Source organism: Hippoglossus stenolepis, chromosome 11 (assembly GCF_022539355.2).
Source record: "Hippoglossus stenolepis isolate QCI-W04-F060 chromosome 11, HSTE1.2, whole genome shotgun sequence".
Lineage (NCBI taxonomy): Eukaryota > Metazoa > Chordata > Actinopteri > Pleuronectiformes > Pleuronectidae > Hippoglossus > Hippoglossus stenolepis.
The window spans coordinates 6721626-6741356 of NC_061493.1; the positions used below are offsets into that span (position 1 = coordinate 6721626).

Genomic DNA, 19731 nt, shown 5'->3' on the forward strand with positions numbered 1-19731 from the left:
CAACCTTGGATTGAGCTGTAAAGTCATATTTAACTTGGAATCCTTACACTCTCTTGACATTATTTTATATTCTGCAATTGCTCATTTTTACACAATATCTGTGCTACTTTTACTTTTAGTAGACTGTTTTGTCTGTTTGTCGTGCTTTAGGCTGATTTATCAGTTGCACCATTTTTACCATTGAACTTTTTTATCAAATTTTCTACCCATCCTGACTAGCGCTCCCTGGCAGAAGACATATTGTATCTCAATGGGACCATCAATAAGGGATAAAAAAAATAAAATATTATTAAAAGTTAGACCCTGGCTATAAAGAAAATCTGTACTTTACTTTAACCAAACACTTAGGCCCAATCCATTTTACACCTTGGCCCTACCCCTACCCCTTGTTTTAGATTAGATTAGATAGAACTTTATTGATCCACACATCGGGGAAATTCACTTGTGACTGCAGCAGGCAGGTCAAAATGAGATAGATATTTTTCGAGGGTTATCTTGCCCCTTGAAACGAAGTCACAAGGGGAAGTGGTTGAAATCTTCCCCTACGAATTGGGACAGCCATTCAAGAAGCCGTTACATCATCAGTAGTCCTTGCGAAAACCCAACACTTCATCAGTGGTCGTCGATGTTATCAGACGAGACAAAAGCTTTTGCCAGGGATGTCATTGTAATGACATTGTTGAGATCTTAAATAAACCAATGCTATTGTTTGCAGTTACTAAAGTGACCAACCTATATTATCCAAATAGCATCTGTGCTAATGCAGGTGAGTCAATGACATTTTAAAATTGAAAAGCTTGGATGCTCTTCATTATTTCACGTATGAATCAAAAGCACACAGGCTGCTAGCAGTGGTCTGTAAGCAACCATGCCAGGATGCTTTGTTATTAGAGGAGCAGTTAAGTTCAGTAGCATCGCTTGTTGTACGCTTGTTAAATCAAGTGCATCGTGTATCTTCAAAGAGGGGAGATGAGACAGGAACTTATGTGAAAATACCGGATTATATCGCAAAAAAAGATCGCTAACATTCTAACGCTAGTGCGGTCGCAATCTTTTGCTTTAAGGTTCTTGTGAAAAAAGTGACCATAACACATAGAAATTAAATTAAACTAAGATATTACAATCATTATCGTAATTCTTAAATCCTTAATTAATTGAGAAAATACTATATTTGTGGGTCTCTCTCCCAGCTTGCCGATGATTCGTAAGGCATTCTGGGTACCTCTAGGGTTGAAGTGTGGGTAATCTTCGTTTCGAGGGCTATAAAGCCCTACCCCTTAGCCCTTCCCCTCCGTCCCAACAGGTACTGGGAAAGCCTACCCCTACACGTGAACGCGCAAAACGAAGGGGAAGGGGTAGGGCCAAGGGGTTATGTGAATTGAGCCTTATTCTGTGACAGCTATGGATGGAGCAGAGTGATCGTCTATAGACAGACTCACTTCAACACAAATCCCAAGTCCTACCCACTGCAAGAATCTGCCTGTTAATGTGCCCTTGAGCAACACGCGACCTGTACCAGTATCTGACATTTCACCTCGCTGATGAAGCCAGACAAGAGAAGAAAGAATTCCTCTGTCAGGGGTCAATGGTGTATCTCTACAAACATCTTTTTTATTGTATTTTACTCTTCACTAGTGGATGTATGAAACAATATACACAGTTCACAGACATGCAAAAGTTAAATTCTCTTCCTGTGGCTCAATGAGAGACAGATGTTTTATATTAAAGCTTCACACTCAGACTGCAGCTGAATTCAGTAGATCTGTCTCAGTTACGAGTTATTTTCCTCCTTTTTTTCCTTTGGTCCAGATTTTGAGTCACTGTTTCGATCTTGGCTCAATGCATTCGTGTGTGCACGTACATGCACTTTATTTGTCTGATGTATTTCTTCCTCTGTCTAAGTCATTTTTGAAGGTTGGGCATGTGTGTTTGTTTGTTTGTATATCTGTGCATGGATGTGCCCGCTTGCATGGTGATGCATTTTTCCATGGATGATTTGCAGCATGTCGGTGTGTGTTCGTGTGTGTGTAAATCGGTGAGATTTGTATGCATGTGTACATATGTGTGTGTGTGTGTTCGTGTGTGTGTGTGTGTGTGTGTGTGTGTGTGTGTGTGTGTGTGTGTGTGTGTGTGTGTGTGTGCGTGCGTGCGTGCGTGTGTGTGTGCATGTGTGTGTAGGAGATTGTTCGTCAGAAATTTATCTTGGCTCCAGACTCTGTTTCCTCCTTCCTCCTGTTTTTTGGAAACGCGGCAATCAGAACTTTCCCTGCCATCTTATTCTCAAACCTCAGCTTAACGTTTCCACCGAAATTCACTGGCAATGACATAACTTTCACACAAGGGCTTGACCATGTGTGTACATGATGCGTGCATGACCTTGTGTGTGCATGTGTGTGTGAAGTCTGAGTGTGTGTGTGCACATGTTCATGATGCACTGGGGTAACTACTCCCAGCTGCCTTGTCTGAACACAGCGCACATCTGGTCAAAAGGAGGGAAAATAACTTAGAAAAGAAGCAAAGGAAAAGGGCAGTTAATGTGAGCTTACGATAAGTTTCATGCAATATCCTCTTTGTTCTTTAATAAAGAATTTCTGATTCAGGAGCTACACGTCAGAGCATCTGGAAGAAGCAGATCTGTTGCATACAGCCTTGTAACTAACCTTCAGAGCCATTACTTTGCATACGTGCATGTTGCAGATAGCTGATTGGTGCATTTACATTTGGATGCACACGCTTGATTTGCTTTTGTGTTTCTATTGTCAAACAGTCTGTGTCTTTGTTTGCATGTGAAGTTGACTGAGTCGTTTTTTGTGCGTTCACTGTTGAACACTGGGAGAAAAGTTGCAGCAATGTTGAGCTGTTTATGATAATGGAACTGATTATGAAATCCCCCCAGACTGAAAAACTCTTTTAGTCCATGTGAACGAAGTAAAGAAAAAGTGTGTGTGAGAAAGAGAGAGAGGCAGAGACTGGTTTACTCTTATTGGGGAGGGATGTCATTCCGATTCTATGAGTCACAGTTTTAAGAGAGACCAGAACTCCCCCTGCTTGACTCCCTCCACCTCCACATCTCTCCATCACGTACACACACACAGAAAGAGAGAGAGAGAGGGGAGAGACATATTGCTCCACTTCTCTCTTCTTCTCTTTTTAAGGAAAAACTCTTTCCCGGCCAAGACAGAGAGAAGAACTCCACAGTAATAACTCTGGTCAGCAGCTGGCCTCCTCCTCTTCTTTTCTTTCTTATCCCCTCTCCTACTTGGTTCCCTAAGCAAAATGCTGACTGCTGCGTCATCTCCTACCACCTTTAGATGAAACGTAACCCACTGTACCATCATATAAAGGGACGGAAACAATCTCTAATGACTGTAAAGGTCAGATCTGGGTTCTTAATTTTAGTAAGAAACCTTCACCTAAATTCTTTGAGTTTCTTGAAGATATGACTCGCAAATGTATCCATTTCTGGTCATTCACATCAGCATTTTTCATACTGGTCTAACCCAAATGACCTCTTTATCTCCTTCTCCAACCTGATCCTATCATGTAACGGATGTATACTTGGATGAAACCCCTGTTCCATGACATGGCCTCCTGTGTACTGGGCTGGATAACACATTAGTGGCAGTGTTACTGGTTAATGCACTGGGAGCTCTGCAAGCCCACTTCAGAAAATCTCAGCAAATCGGACTCTCTGATATGTTCTCATTGCTGCAGCTGCTGCGACCGGCGGAGTTCCACCAACAATGAAATTAAGTGAAAACTGCTTTACATTGACAGGGTAAATATTGGTAAATATGAAATGCAGAAGTGTACTGGTAAATCCTCTGGAAAGGAGACCTCCCATGTTGCACTGACTTTAACACATACAAATAGGCAAACGGGCGGCTGAGGCACCTACATGCATATAAACATTGTGAGCAGACTCATGGACAGCCTGTCCATGTTTATGCTGAGTATAAACTCCTCTAACTCGGCCTACTAATTGCAACCAGACCACCAGACCAAGCGAGGGCCGTTTGTGAGTGTGTGTGTGTGTGTGTGTGTGTTGGTTTATGAGTATTAGTATGGGGGGTGAATACGTTTGCTTTTCATCCTGTTCTTTTTCATTCTGACTTACAAAATGTAGGAGAATAACTGTAAAGCCTCCCAAATGTTCTATCCCAGGGACATGAAAGCTCAGTGTGGCCCCCAGGCGTGGTGCCATGTTGTTCTGCTGGGGGGCCACATCCATACTATTGTCATGTCCTGATGCTAAACAGGCATTCAAATCTATTGGTGGGGTTTAAGGGGAGTCAGTTCAAAACCCCAGCTGCGCTTTGGCATCTGTTTCTGCTGGTGCATGGCATCAATACTTGTACAATACACTATCTGTACACGCGCAAGCGCTCAAACACGGGTTCCGGCGGAGCCACGGCGCCTCCAAGCGGACAGTGGTAGGCACTGGGGGTACGCCGTGCGCGTACAGGAGGAGGGATCACAGAACTGTTGCTGGGGCTGGACCGGGACAGGAGAGCGAGCGCACGGGTCTTCTGCTTGAAGTCAACGCGCATCCAAGGCTTTATTTCCCATTTTTCTCATCCCGGGTGCCCTTTTCTTCCTGTGCTGTCCCTCCTGCTGAGATGAGATAAGCTGCACAACATCAGCTGCCCACGAAGTTTTTGAAGCTGTTGGAAAGAGTTGAGGTATGTACAGCTTTTACGCACAACTTTGCTCCGCTGTCCTCCATATGTATCTCTCTCCGTCTTTCTCTCTGTTTCTCCTCATTCTCTTTGCATGTCCTGATTCTAACTCTCATCCACTGCATTGGCGTTTTTTTCAGCCAAACCAAACTGTTGCCCCACCAAACGTTTGATGCGTAAATTCTTTTAAATCCAAAACTTGCTTATGGAGGTTGTGAATGCTACAAGTATACCCATTATAGTGGGGGGGGGGGGGTTTCAATACAACTTTTCATGATATTAACCTGCAAAAAGCTATGGGGACTGCCACTCAAATCTTCAGGCCTGGGCAGAGGGAAAAGAGTGGGGCAACTGCAGGAGCGACTCCTCCGCAGATCACAGCTGTTTGTCCGCTAGAGGGAGCCACAGCAAACAGGAAAGTTTGCCTTTATGGGCAACGGTTGGCATATGGTCCGGTGACATGTTGCTTGTAGTGTCAAGTGTTACCTGGGTGTGAGGGCAGTCATCTGTCCTCCAGAGGCCTCCCAGTCAGACCCTCAAGTGCCCCAAAGGCCTTGTATTCAATGTGAGTTGATTGTTTTTTTGTGATTTTATTGATTACAATTTTTTCTTGGGATACTCAAATGATAAATGGTCTAAGGCAAAGTACCAGAAATTACAAACATGGATCAATGCACTAAGACACTCCTTGTGGGATAATCGGCCATGACGTCCATGGAAACCTGGCGTAGTGTGAGTGCAGGGAAATCCTCTGGGGGGCAGCAGACTGTGGCCTTGTGAAATCTTGTGGTTTCAAACTGAGAGGTAAGACTAACTATGTCCTGTCCGGAAAACGTCATCAGGCGCCAAAATGTCATCATAGTCATCCTTTTATTTCATCAACCAGTAATATTTGAATAGAGGTGTTGTATTATGTTTTGACAATTTGTTCCAGTTTTGGTCTTATACGTTTTATTTGGTCAAACAGTGAGACTGTTGATTACTCATGTATAGATTCATTGGTTGTGTTGAGTGTCTATAGTGGCTCATAGGCCTTTGTCCTGGTTTCAACATGAATAAGCTATATTGTAGCAAATGTCATGTATGTTGATATCGAGTCACTTCTTCTACTTTCGCTGTTCAAATTTGTACGCATGCACACAAAAAAAGAGGAGCCGTGTTCGACTCATGGCATGGCCCCAAAACCCATTACGTAACAGTGGCAGACATTTTGTTCCCTTGGCAACAGTCAGTAGACATTTGTTTTTACGACTTCGCTCAACTGATGCCAGGTGCAGAATATAGATGAATTTGTTATTTGGGAATTGTCTCAGAAGTTAACAAATGCTACATGACAGTAATAGTTTTATTGCTTTATTTAATTTTTGGTGCATTAGCTTGTTTAAATTTGCAATTTCACTGCATCTATTTTCAGTTTTTATAACTGTGAAGAACTTTGTATTTGTGTGTTGTGCAATATAAATAAAGTTAATCGTTTTCGTTTTCATTTTCGTTTCCGTTTTCGTTTTTGTTTTTGTTTCTTCTTCTTCTTCTTCTTCTTCTTCTTCTTCTTCTTCTTCTTTTTCTACTTCTTCTTCATATTATTATTATATTATTATTATTATTATATATTATCATTATTTATTTTTATTATTATTGTAGGTGAAATGATGAGGAAATTCCACAAGTCAGACTATATTACTGTATAAGGCTACGACAATAATGTTATTTTAAAACACAAAATTTGAAAAAAATGTCTTGATTGATTTCCTTTCCATTTTTCTTTGACATTTTCCCCACATTTAATAGAAAAAGAAACAAAGTTATTGTTGGCTCAAGCATGTACCTTGTTCCTTTTTTGTGTCAGACAGGAAAAGGGGAAGATGCTGGGGTTAAAGGTCATCGTGCTCTGTCTTCTGTTTGGAGCCCTGGCTCATGGCCAGGCAACACAGTGCAGCAGTGAGTGTCCCGAACCTGAACTGTAGTTTTTTCACAGACATAGTAACATGTCAACACAGCTTTACTGACATTTGTGTGTGTGGTCCCTTCAGAAAAGAATGAATGTCCCATAGACGTGTACTTCACCATCGACACATCTGAGACTATCGCCCTGCAAGAGCCGCCCCCTGGATCACTAGTGGAGAGCATCAAGGTTACTCGTTTATTTGAAATTGTATTGAACATCTACACAAAATATCCTGTTTGTGTTGGACCAAACTGTATTTGACTTGATGTATAAGGCCTTGTGTCTTGTTGTAGAAATTCACAGAGGAGTTCGTTCAACGTTTAGAAGATGCTGAGTTCAAAGGTGCTGTGCAGATCAACTGGAATGTCGGCGGGCTGCACTTCTCCCAGAACCAGTCAATAATCAGTCCCATCGGATCCAAGAAGGATTTCATCACTGTGAGTGACGCACCATCACATACACATACTGTACATATCACATGCACCCAGCTCAGACTTAATTTTAAGTTTTATGTGCATAAATAAGTCATTAAGTACTGAAATAGAGGTATTTGAGTTTGACCTAAATCCTTAACACTGGTTCATCTTGTGTTGGCAGCTCTAAATGGAGGGAAATGTTAAAATTACAAAACTCAATAACTACAGAGTTCTGCATCTTCTTGAATATTTCTGAACTGTGACCCAATGACAGTTTGACACGGGAAAATGTGTTGCCTTTGGGAAACTTTGCTTAACCACAGATTCCAAACTAAAAAGCTAGATTTTTTTTTAAACTAGCTATAAAAATTGACACGACTGTGGCTGGGTTCAACTACTGAGGGGCCCCGGGGCAAAAATCTACAATTAGCTGTGGATCCACTAAAATAAGAAATTTAAAACTATTACTACTTACAAATAGTGTCGAAGCTATTTGTACTGCAGAGCTAAACCATGTAACTGCAAGATGGACATATAGTCCTTGTGGCCATTTATTGTAAATAAAGATGAACGGTGCACCTGCATTTCCGAATGTTTTGCAAAAATTAAGCTCAATTATCTTGAATACGAGTGTTGCCATCTAGTGCTTTAGACATCATTTGAAACTAGAGTCTGCAGAGTAGTGATGGTGGAGTTTCACCGTTTAATCCTGTTTTTATAGCATCAAATAACTTATCAAATCCAAACTTATCAGAAACATGAACACTTGAACTTACATCAGTGTGATAAGAACTACAGGAAATGACAGAAACTATCTTCTAAAAAAAATGATTTAACTTGACCATAGTTTTGTCCATGTCCACCAACATGGAGGAGGCGAGGTTTGTGACCGACACTGCAGCCAGCCACCACAAGGGGGAACAAAATGATTTGGATTCCCCAAAAGTGAAGTACTTGTGGCCTAGTGGTTTAAGATGTGTACTATGAGACTGCAGGTTTCCCAATTTGATTCCATCTATGAACCTTCTCTCATCTAGTGTTTCCTGTCTCACTGCACTGGCTTCATCACTATAATCGTGATTAAAGACTCAGCCTCAAGCAAAATGTTTTGTACATGACAGCGTTAAGAAAATGCCCCAGACCGTTTACATTAATAGATTAGAATTACATTTTTCTTCATTATGTTTCAGATCATTTTTTGTCCTGGGAAAGGTACTGATGAGTAAATCAGTATCCTTCTCAGAGCTGTCCATTTAGAATTAGTCTACAGCCACAAATGTTTAAATGACAATATTGCTTTTTATACAGGATATTTTGTTGGACTCTTTCTTGGCGGGGAGCAATAATTTCCTAACAACTTCACATGTTGTTCTCTTGGCAACCGCACCCTGCCTGGAAATAGCAATCTAGCACGCAGCCCCCTTTAAAAATGCAAATTGTTTTTTTTGCACTTGGGATTTGTGTACAGATTAAAAATGTGTGGGTCTTTAAAGGGTTGTGGTAGACAGGGTTCCTTTCCCGTAGACACAGCTAGGCTAGCTTTTGCCACTGTTTATGCTAAGATAAGCAAACCTGCTGCTGGCTATAGTCACATATTTCACAGACAGACATGTGTATTACTTCTCTCATCTATCTCCAATCATACAAGCATACTTCTCAACTTATAAGATATCCCGCCTTGAAGACAACTCATTTACCACTATTTCCAGGGTGTCAGAAACATCCGCTACCTGGGTAAAGGCACCTACATCGACTGTGCCCTCGCCCGCATGACCAAGGAAATGCAAAGTCAAACCTCGGACAACGCGTCCCTCCGATTTGCTGTGGTCATCACTGACGGCCATGTGACCGGAAATCTATGTGGAGGCATCAAGGTGGCAGCAGAGAAGGCACGTGACGAGCTTATCCGATTATTTGTAGTAGCAGCAACGAAGAACGTGGACGAAACAGGTCTGAGGGAGATCGCCAACTCTCCTGCGACGGTCTACAGGAGGGAGTTCATGGCCGTGGACCTGAGCCAGGGGAGAGCCAGCATACATATACCTACCATCAACCGCATCATTAAGACTATGGTAACACACAGACACACACACACACACACAAAGGCACACAGATAACTATTAAACATGATCTGTGCCTCTATATTTACACCTTGTCTCTTTTGTCTTCACAGAAACAAATGGCCTATGCAGAGGTAAGACTGCAGTGAGAGCAAATAATCAGAAATGTGAATATTTATGTTTCAGACAGTTTTATTACTGACTGTTTCTCTTCATTACTTATTTAACACAGTGCTACAAAGTTCCCTGTCTGGAGACAGAAGGGCCTCAAGGTCCAATAGGCCACAGTGGACAAAAAGTGAGTTTCACACACACACACACACACACACACACACACACACACACACACACACACACACACACACACACACACACACACACACACACACACACACACACACACACATACTCGCGCACACACACACAACCTTGCACTTCTGTTTAGTGAGGATACTCATTGGCATAATGCATTCCCTATACCCTTACCCTAACCTTTATCATCACAACTAAACCCTTATTCCAACCCTAATCTAACCCTCAAATGGCCTATTGAAAAGGTGAGGACCGGCCATAATCTCCTCACTCCATAAATTCTAGGCTATGGTCCTCACAAAGATATTTGTACAAGTACACACATACACTCATATACACACACAAATAGACACAAATAGACACAAAAAAACACAAACACACACCTGTGTATTTTCTATGCATCAGTCACTTTTGTCCTCACAGACATTTTCTCCTTTTAACTCATTGACTGCAGGGGGCTAAAGGTGACAACGGCGACCCAGGTCTGAAAGGACAGAGTGGTCGCCAAGGAGACCCAGGTATCGAGGGTCCAATTGGCCAGCCCGGTATCAAAGTAAGACTCAATATTTTTACTAACCCACCACTCACTGCAACACGTGATATATACATGCATAAATTGTGTTGAATTATTTTCCTTTTTTCCCTCTCTATAGGGAGAATCAGGTCATAAAGGCGACAAGGTCAGACATCAATTCACGTTTATTTGTATCATCATTTGTCTTAGTAGCTGAGATTTTGATTAAATGACTAAGCTTTTAGATGAATGTATGATTAGTTCCTATGGTGATGACATATGAATCTGTAAATGGCGGCGCTTTGACTCATTGCACATGAAATGACTGTTGATCTTCTGTTTGCCCACAGGGAGAGATTGGATCTCAGGGTAAGAAGGTACGTCTTGTATTGTCTATGTCTAATTTACGAACAAATATGTCAGTTATCCCTCATCCTGGATAGTGATTGTCTTTTCTGCTCTAATTGTCTCTCTCTTTGTTTGTTAGGGTGTGGCTGGTATCTCAGGACGCAACGGGACTGATGGACAGAAGGTAGGACATTTAAAAGACTTAATTTTGAAGACCAGCTTATGTTGAACAGTACTAATGTTCTAATCTGAAATTTCAAACAGTGGATGTCTGATATTGAACAAATCTTTTGCCTTTTCCTATTTTTTAGGGTAAAATTGGAAGGATCGGTGCTCCCGGCTGCAAAGGAGACCCAGGCGACAGAGTATGACATTGAACCAGATTTAACACAATTGGTACATCCATACTGTGTTGTGGCGTATCTATGATTTGTATTTGATGCTTTGCAGGGTCCCGATGGTCACCCCGGAGATGTCGGCGATCGTGGTCTTTCTGGAACTGATGGAGAGAAGGTAAACTGTCTTGTCTCCACTCAAAACACAAACCATCATCTGTCCAACATATGATTCAATTGTGTTTGTGTCCTGTCTTCAGGGAGATCCCGGACGTCCTGGTAGACCTGGGCCCCTTGGCCCGTCTGGAGAGGCTGGCCCAAAGGTAAACCAGCCCCTTTCCTGTGACAGAGTAGAAGGCCAAAAGTCATGTTTAGTTGTCAGTGGTGGACATAAAAGGCTAACATATGATCTTTCTTCTACAGGGGGAGAGGGGAAGTCCTGGATCACCTGGCATGCCTGGAAAGACAGGAACCCCAGTAAGACTAAGTCCATCACAATGAACAGAAATATATCAAACACGTTTGTATGTTAAGTGGCTCACCTGTGTGCATTATTTGTTAGGGAAAAGGTGGATCTGCAGGAACCAATGGAGAACCGGTAAGAAAACATGACTCACCCAATGACCCATTCTTCTGTTTTTGTCTATCTTTGTGTTGCCTGATTGCTCTCTGTTGGCTTTTCTGTTCTAGGGGAGGAGAGGGGACTATGGGCCAAAGGGTGGTGTAGGGCCAGATGGAACTATAGGAGACAAGGTATAATTTCATGCACACAGTTGCAGTCAGTGTAAACCTTTTCTGCACTGTGAAGTTTTTGCATCGGCTTAAATGATTTCTATTCAGATGTACTTGAAAACATGATTCCACCACAAGAAGGCTCATTGCTCATTGTACTTTGTTTTAGGGTGAAATGGGGTCAGAGGGCCTGAGAGGGCTTGCAGGTGAATTAGGAAACAAAGGTACAAAGGTAAGAAGAATTCAATTACAATCTCTACAATCTGTATATGTTCATATGGATGTCATGATTTTTCCTCCCTTCCACTGCTCATCTTGTCAACACTCTTCTCTGCTCTGAAAAGGGAGACAGTGGTCTGCCAGGCCCCAGAGGATCACCAGGAGCACCAGGAGAGTCTGGGAAAAATGTAGGTTAAAGATAACATGTGGGCATCATATCAAAAAGTGCCTTAATTAGCTTGTTTTAACACTGTTTGTATGGTAGGGTACCAGAGGTGACCCTGGTGATGCTGGATCTAGAGGAGAGTCCGGACAGGCTGGACCGAAGGTGGGTTTCTGTGTTCAGCTCAGTTCAGTACTTTATTGTTCCGTTCGGGAAATTCAGAGACAACAGAGCACAGATAAATCAATAAATAACAATATTTGCATACATAAATAACAACAATAACACATAACACAGCAACACATGGATGGATGGATAGATACAGCAAAATTACATATATGACAACACCAATTAAAAAAGTATATAGTGTGCAATATAATAATGCAGCATTCAAAAGTGCAATGTACAGGTGGCAGCAAGGTGTATAAATAAATTATTAAATGATGCCAAAGAATATATCAAATCTTAAAGTGTGTATGTGTGGCGGTATGTTCCTTGGGCTGTTTTTTTTTATCTCTTTGGCTGCAATTCTTAGTCTTTATTTCATCTCAATTCAGGGAGACTATGGAAGACCTGGCTTTAGCTATCCTGGAACGAGAGGACCATCGGTAACATACACACGCACTTCATCTCCTTCAATTTTGCCATTTGCAATAACACACTCTGCTAACAAAGCTTCCCACCGCTCTTCTACAGGGTGACAGAGGAGAGAAGGGTAACCGTGGACCTCGCGGCGGCAGGGGAGATTGTGGTCAAAAAGGCGGACCTGGAGTTAAAGCAGGTCCAGGAGAAGCAGTGAGTAACCTGCTGTAGTTTGATGTACTGTGTGTTATTACTTAAGGAAAAAATAGGTGTCGGTATAGTTACATTTTTCTAAATGTCTTTGTATATAATAGGGTGAGCCAGGGCCTCAGGGTGAACCTGGAATGAGAGGACCAAGAGGAGAGCTTGGGCGTGACGTAAGTACCGCACCTACTATGCATACATGTGCTTTCCCGCTCACTGACTGTCAAAAATCCAGTTGCATCCAAACGCTTGCATGTTTGTATGTTTAAAGTCATGAGCATTATCAGTTTTCAGACATAAGCTGAGAGACAGGATGTGATTTTGTGTGTTCTCCTCCTCTACAGGGAGATCCAGGTCCTGAGGGAGACCCTGGCCTCACTGTGAGAACTTCTCCTCTAACCCCTGATTCATCACTGGCACATCAACAGAAACACAGAGATGATACAGTGAATATATGATGTGTTTTATTTTTTCCTGCAGGAATGTGACGTCATGAACTACATCAGGGAGACATGTGGCTGCTGTGGTGAGTTTATCCCCCATTGCATTCCCACTCTTGATTTGAGCACATTCTGATAGGCTGACAGATAATTACAGTTTATGTTTTTTGTCTCCAGACTGTGAGAAACGCTGCGGAGCCTTGGACATTGTGTTTGTGATTGACAGCTCAGAGTCTGTGGGCCTCACCAACTTCACCCTGGAGAAGAACTTTGTCATCAACACCATCAACAGACTGGGATCTCTTGCCAAAGACCCTCAGTCAGACACAGGTGAACACGCAACTATAATCATGAACATGTTCCCTTCCCTTGTATGTGGTGTCAGAGTCTATCCTAAAAATTTCAAATTGGCTGCCAGCTCAAACGCGTAAACGTGGCTTGTGTTCCCAGGTACAAGAGTAGGAGTTGTCCAGTACAGTCACAATGGGACGTTCCAGGCCATCCAACTCGATGACCCCAAGATCGACTCAATGTCTGCTTTCAAGGTCTCACACACAACAAGATACAAACATACGCAAACAGCTTTGAAGTTTATTTTTAGGACGTAGCACAGACTGTTCTTTTATCTCTTTTGTCCAGATGTTTCATAATCAATCAGGTCAGATCAGACCACATGTGCAGTCCTCACACATGAAGCAGATGGAAGTCATAGCAGTTGCATATGTGTCTGACTATATATTTCTTACATTTACCAAAATGTATATGTAATCTGGGATGCAAAAAGGTAGACCCACCTAGAAGGATAATTGTGGTCATTTTCTAACTTTTTACTTACTTTTTACTTACTTTTAAACAAATATAAGTGCATATAGGTTTATTTGGAATCTCCTACATTCTCTTAATACTCAGGAGCAGAAAATGTGTATTAAGCCACTGCTGAAATATCTTTCCAACAAATGCTCTGTTTATTGTCTCTTAAGTGACTTCTGCTACAAACTATACAACTTAAATGTTTTAGGTAACTACTAGAGATGGAAAAACCAGAAGTTCATATCTACCCTTTGCTTATTGACATAATCTTTCTAAGTTAAATATGTTCCCTTACACTATATTTTACCTTTTTTGCTAACAATGTATCTTTAATAGCTGGAAGACCATGTATGCTAGCCACAGGTATGCTAGCTACACAGCTATACAACTATACATGTATGCTAGCTGTGTAGCTACAAACCTGGTGAAGTTAGCATGCTAACCAAGCTACTCACCATTAATATCTTTTTGGATGCCAATAATGCTTACTGTAGCACATAGAAAGATTAATCTTTTCATGGAGTCTCTATGAAAAACAGCTGTTAGCTGTTGGTTTCTCCTCTTTCCCAACATATCCTGCTCTAGTTCGTGTCCACACTAAGTACTAACATAATATTAAACGACACAGTGAACACATCGCTCACTCACTGCCTTCTCCGCCATTCAGGATGCAGTGAAGCGTCTGGAGTGGATCGCTGGTGGAACGTGGACTCCATCTGCTCTGAAATATGCCTACGACCACCTGATCAGGGACAGCCGCAGAGCCAAAGCCAATGTCACTGTCGTGGTCATCACCGATGGACGCTTTGACCCTAGAGATGACGACTCGCTGCTCACCTACCTCTGCAGGTGCCTGACATCTTGGCTGTATAATAGCATTTTTGGAGGAGACAAAAGTTTTTATCTCATTACTTGTATTTATATGTTGGGTGCATGTGTGCAGTGATCCCAGTATTGATGTGAGTGCCATCGGTATCGGAGACATGTTCGACCAGATTGAGGAGAATGAGAGTCTGAAGAGTATCGCCTGCCAGAGGGACGGCAGGGTGATGGGCATGAGGCGCTTTGCAGACCTGGTGGCCGAGGAGTTCATTGACAAGATTGAACACGTGGTCTGCCCAGGTACTTTTCAGAAACACATTGTGCATTGTGTTCAGATTCGTCGTGAGGAGTTATTTTGGCTTTGACTCGATTGTCTGACATTGTGTCTCTGTCTTTGGTTTCAGAACCTATCATTGTGTGCCCTGATCTCCCGTGTAAATCAGGTAAGAGTTTGAATCTTTGTCCATCAATAAGTTTTGGCTTTGCTCTTCAAAGTTCATACACATTGCATCATGATTTTATGCCTGGTTTACCAGCAGTATAATGGCGTCAGTATTCTTTCAGCAAAGTGCTTGAAATCAGACAGTGTATGCGCACTTAAGTATGTGGAAGTGAGAAAGGATTTAGGTTTTCTCTCTTTACACAACTTCTTCCATCACAACCAAGTGTAAAATGATGAATGAGTAAAGACTGTCTGAAAGTGTGTACTGCTATCCCCTTTTGTATGATTCATCACATCTTATCCCTCTCTATGATGGCAGGTAAAACATTTTGCCTTTATACATGTCCATACATTTGAAGCATATTGATGCCTTTAATCCATGTTAAGTATTAGAAGCATTGCGTATTTAGCTGAGGTCAATATATCTAATCAATTATGCGGCTATAAAACCAACAGACACAATCAGACTTGCCTTTTTGTGCACCTCGACATACGTTTGGCATCATAGTTGGCTGTGTTGATGCGTCGTGTCTGTGGGACCCCGCCCACAATGTTATTCCGCCCACTTGTTGCAGGAGGGGGCAGCACTGTGGGGCAAGCCCCTCCCCCCTGGAAGCCACTGGCCGAGGAAGGCAGCCCCTCGTTGGTCCCCACCTCTTTGGAGGGTGTGGCCAGCCTACTGAGCGGCCTGAGCGAGCAGCAGTATGGGGTTGGCGTGGCGACCATGGCATACACAGCCCAGAGAGCCAAACTTTCCCAGGGAGCGGACAGGCAGGAGTGGACCCAGCTTTTCATCGAATCCTTCAAATATATCTACGGGGACATTATGGGAGATCCAGAGAAAGCAATAGGACTCTGCTAATGCTAATATGCTAACCATGCTACCTCGCAAAAATGGATGCCTATGACTAATAAGCTTAATGCTGGACATAGAATATATTTTATTAAAACTTTGGGCATTTCTTTTAACTCTGTGGGTGCAATACACACCTGGGCTAATGCAAAATAATTGCATGATATGAAGCAGGCCTCATAACGTTATAAAGGAGCCGTATGTATAGTTGCTCCATATGATAGGCCAAAAGTCAAAATGTGGATTCAATATCTCCTCACCGAGTATTTCTCAATTAACCTACTGTACGTAGGTGGCGCTGTCTCTCAGAAAAGTAACTCTGTTAATTATATGATACATATCATTTCTTCCACCTTAGTGGATGAACATATTCCATTCACATGGAAAGCGGATGTCATCCATTTGTTGGAGACCAATTCCTCTATAGAGCCATTCATGTTGCTCCTGTAGGGAACAGTAGCTCTTTGATGAAACCTCATTTCCACTGTGAATCATCAGCCCGCTGACTCACTCTTCCTTTTTTTTTGCTATTTTGCACATATCCATGGTTACGGCCTTAATGTTTTTTTTCTTGTGTTCTGTGAATGACTCATGTTGATGAAAAGGCCATTACATGTGGAAAATATCTGTTTTTATACATGTCACAGTATACTGTATATGAGTCAGAAGTTGGTATATGTGGTTGGTTTGATGGTTAATTTACTTGGCACTGACAATGAAGGAACTATTGTATGTTATGCCCTAATTGGCGCATGTTTTGTTTCTTGCATGTGGCTTAGCTGGTTAAGTAAGGTGACTAGTGGAAAATGACTACAGAGCTGCCATAACCAAATATAAGCTCTTTGACTGCAACTTGCCGATTTTTTTGTATAAAATGGAGTGTATTCTTGTACTGTTGTCTCAAGATAATAAAATGGCAGAGCAAACTAAAAGAGCTTTCTTAATGAGGCCACAAGAGACCTGAGAAGAATACTAATTCACTGGGACTAGCATGTTTGAAAGATTAGCATGTGTCATGATATTTTTGCTGGCTTTGACCATTCCAACTGTATCTCACTGAACAGTGTCTTTGATTTAAAAAATGTCATGTGTTTGTCTGTTCCAGAGCCTGCTGTGGCCAGCTGTGTTCAGAGACCAGTAGATGTGGTGTTCATGCTGGACGGTTCTGAGAGGATGGGAGTGGAGAACCACCGCAGGGCCAAGGAGTTCATTGAAAATGTTGCCCGTCGCCTCACCCTGGCCAACGGCCCGTCAGATGAGAGGAACGCCCGCTTGGCTCTGCTGCAGTATGGCAGCCCCATAGAACAGAGGGTGGAGTTCCCGCTCACACACAATCTCACTGTGATCTCTGATTCACTGGGGTCTGTCAAATACATGGACTCCTCTTCTGCTCTGGGCAGCGCCATCATCCATGCTGTCAACAATGTGTTGATTTTACAGGTACGTGTATTACAAACACACTAGCACACAATCTAGCCTGGCTCTGTCCAAAAGTGAAAAATATATCCACACGAAACTCACAAATTTAAGTATCAGTTTGTTTTAACCATACAAAAACTTATGTTTAAAACTGATGAGTTGAGGATTTCTTGGGGATTTCATGTGGAATTATTTCTTGGCCAGACATAGGGACTTCCCACTAGTCACTGCTATCAGCCAAGAATTATTGTGCATTCAAGTGCTCCTCGGAAGGTCTTTGAAAGTCTTATTAAAATTAGAAAAAACATTGCATTGAACAACATCTTGATACAGCTTTCCAATATTTGCATAATAATGAAAAGCAAATAATTTAAAACGTATACACATTAAACATAAAAACGTCTGTATTGGCTAAAAAGTATGGTGTTAGGGGCTTGTGAGAGCCAGACATTAGAAGCTATGCTTTAGAGCTCATAAGTGATGATGTCAGCAACTACTTGGTCCAACTGCTGTATTCTCATCTTAGTTTCTGCAACAAATTAATTATGCAAATTAACAATATTTTAAAACTACTCGTTTAAGTATAGAGCTGGAGCCTGGAGCTTTTTAGTGTAGCTTAGTTAAGTTTAGCCTAGCTTAAAGATTGGAATCAGGAAAACAGCTAGCATGGTTCTCTCCAAAGTTCCAAAATACACCTAACAATACATTTCGTTACCACATTGTATTTCTTTGTTTAATCTGTAAAAGTAAAATCACAGTTAGTAGTTCTGCTGCTATGTGTCTTGATTAAAAGAAAGAAAATAAGTGTATTTCCTAAAAATGTTCTGACTTGTTCTTTAAACGTGGCATGTTGTGTTTGTAGAGGGGAGAGCGCAAGACTCGCCGCAACGCTGAGGTGGCCTTTGTGTTCATCACTGATGGCATCACATCAGGTGAGCAGCTGGATGAGGGCGTAACCGCCATGAGACGAGCGGAAGGCGTTCCCACGGTGATCGCCATGGGAACCGACACAGACGAAGAGGTGCTGCAGAAGGTGTCGCTAGGGGACATGTCGGCCGTCTTTAGAGGAGATGACTACACCATTATGAACAAGCCTACATTCTTTGAGCGCTTCATCCGCTGGATATGCTAGTCAGGAACTGTAATGCTCTCCACCATAGACTTAGAATCTATAGAGTGAAAGAAAGACCTTCAGTGTAAACACATAGAGGCATCAACCAACCTCTGCAGTCATTATCATTATAAATAATGGATATAAGGCACTGAAGCGGCCACATATCCTCTTTTTATTGGTGAAGGTTAATTTACAGAAGCCAAAACAATCCACGTAGGAGTAGCACACACAGATGCAAAAACATAGGCTTGCAATATCATTTGTAACTTGGTTGTATTTGTTCTAAAACCATGGTCAGCATTCCAACCAAAGACACTCATACGTATAGTGGAGAGGTGTATGATTATTGAATGTGTACGAAACAAATTGTATTCTTTATTTTGTTTTTATTTTGTATTGATTTTCAGTTTGCAGAAAAGTCTCTCTCTCTCTCTCTCTCTCTCTCTCTCTCTCTCTCTCAGTCACATTATTTTCATTAAAGGTGCTAAAACAGAAAAAAGGACAAAGCCACCTGACTGGTTCTGCAACTTTTTTGTACATCATGTTAATGCTGTAATAACTGATTGTTTGTTCAGGGGATAAAAAAACACATGCAGACATGTCATCTCCATGTAAACAAAAGCACACATTGATGCCAAACAGGAATCACACATAAACACACACATATAGTGTAGTGTGTTAGACAAACAAAAGAACCCGTTCTGTAAAAATGAAGTCCAAATAAAGCCTAATGTGGTCACCCCAACACTGTGTTTTGTGTTTGCAAGATGTACATATGTATATGGGTTTTTGATCCATGTGCAATTTGTCATTTAATCACTGTAACCTTGACAGCAAAGACGTGCCTCTAGTAGTGACTTAAATCAAGGACATGAAAAATATAGAAAGAAAAAATATGTAGGAAGAAAATACACATTTCCCATTGCTACGATGTTATGTTTATCCTCTCCCCATTAGAGAAATATGTTTTTAAAATGTTGATCCCAGTAGAGATCTTTCCTTCTATGCTTCCTATAATGTTGGCACTCAGTAGAGCACGTACTTCTGCTAAAGCCCAACAGTCCCCTCAAATTCAATGAAGCTACACTAAAATTCCATTTTAGATCTCAGTTACCTAAATGTAACGGATTTGTTTCATCAAGATCCGTAAATTATTCCCTTAGATCGCTGTGAATCTGTTCCCTGTCTAACAATGTTTGGCTCCCTCTGCTGGACAGAGACATACAAAACAGTGTGCTGACATGTCTGCTGCATTTAATTTAAAAGCAAAGGAATGAACCAAAACAGGAACAGCTGGAGGTAAAATAAAGTGAGATAAAAAC

The 19731-nt window shown here is 41.7% G+C and overlaps 1 protein-coding gene across 2 annotated transcripts; it reads left to right on the forward strand.

Annotated features, from left to right (window-relative positions):
* Positions 1-4485: 4485 nt before the first annotated feature.
* On the forward strand, positions 4486-19154 carry col6a2 (collagen, type VI, alpha 2). Of its 2 annotated transcripts, XM_035169974.2 has the most exons (32): positions 4488-4682; positions 6526-6617; positions 6710-6810; positions 6918-7061; positions 8750-9112; positions 9214-9234; positions 9333-9398; positions 9867-9965; positions 10066-10092; positions 10277-10303; positions 10414-10458; positions 10586-10639; positions 10725-10787; positions 10870-10932; positions 11033-11086; positions 11172-11207; positions 11300-11362; positions 11511-11573; positions 11686-11748; positions 11826-11888; positions 12281-12331; positions 12420-12518; positions 12620-12682; positions 12854-12889; positions 12990-13035; positions 13127-13279; positions 13400-13494; positions 14427-14608; positions 14703-14881; positions 14986-15024; positions 16982-17316; positions 18158-19154. In XM_035169974.2, the coding sequence occupies exons 2-32, from the start codon at positions 6542-6544 to the stop codon at positions 18425-18427; spliced, it is 3039 nt and encodes a 1012-aa protein (XP_035025865.2). In that variant the 5' UTR covers positions 4488-4682; positions 6526-6541; the 3' UTR covers positions 18428-19154. The 2 variants fall into 2 exon arrangements, with proteins under 2 accessions (XP_035025866.2, XP_035025865.2); XM_035169975.2 differs by lacking the exons at positions 16982-17316; positions 18158-19154 and adding an exon at positions 15599-16808 and having other exon boundaries at positions 4486-4682.
* The last annotated feature ends 577 nt before the right edge of the window (positions 19155-19731 follow it).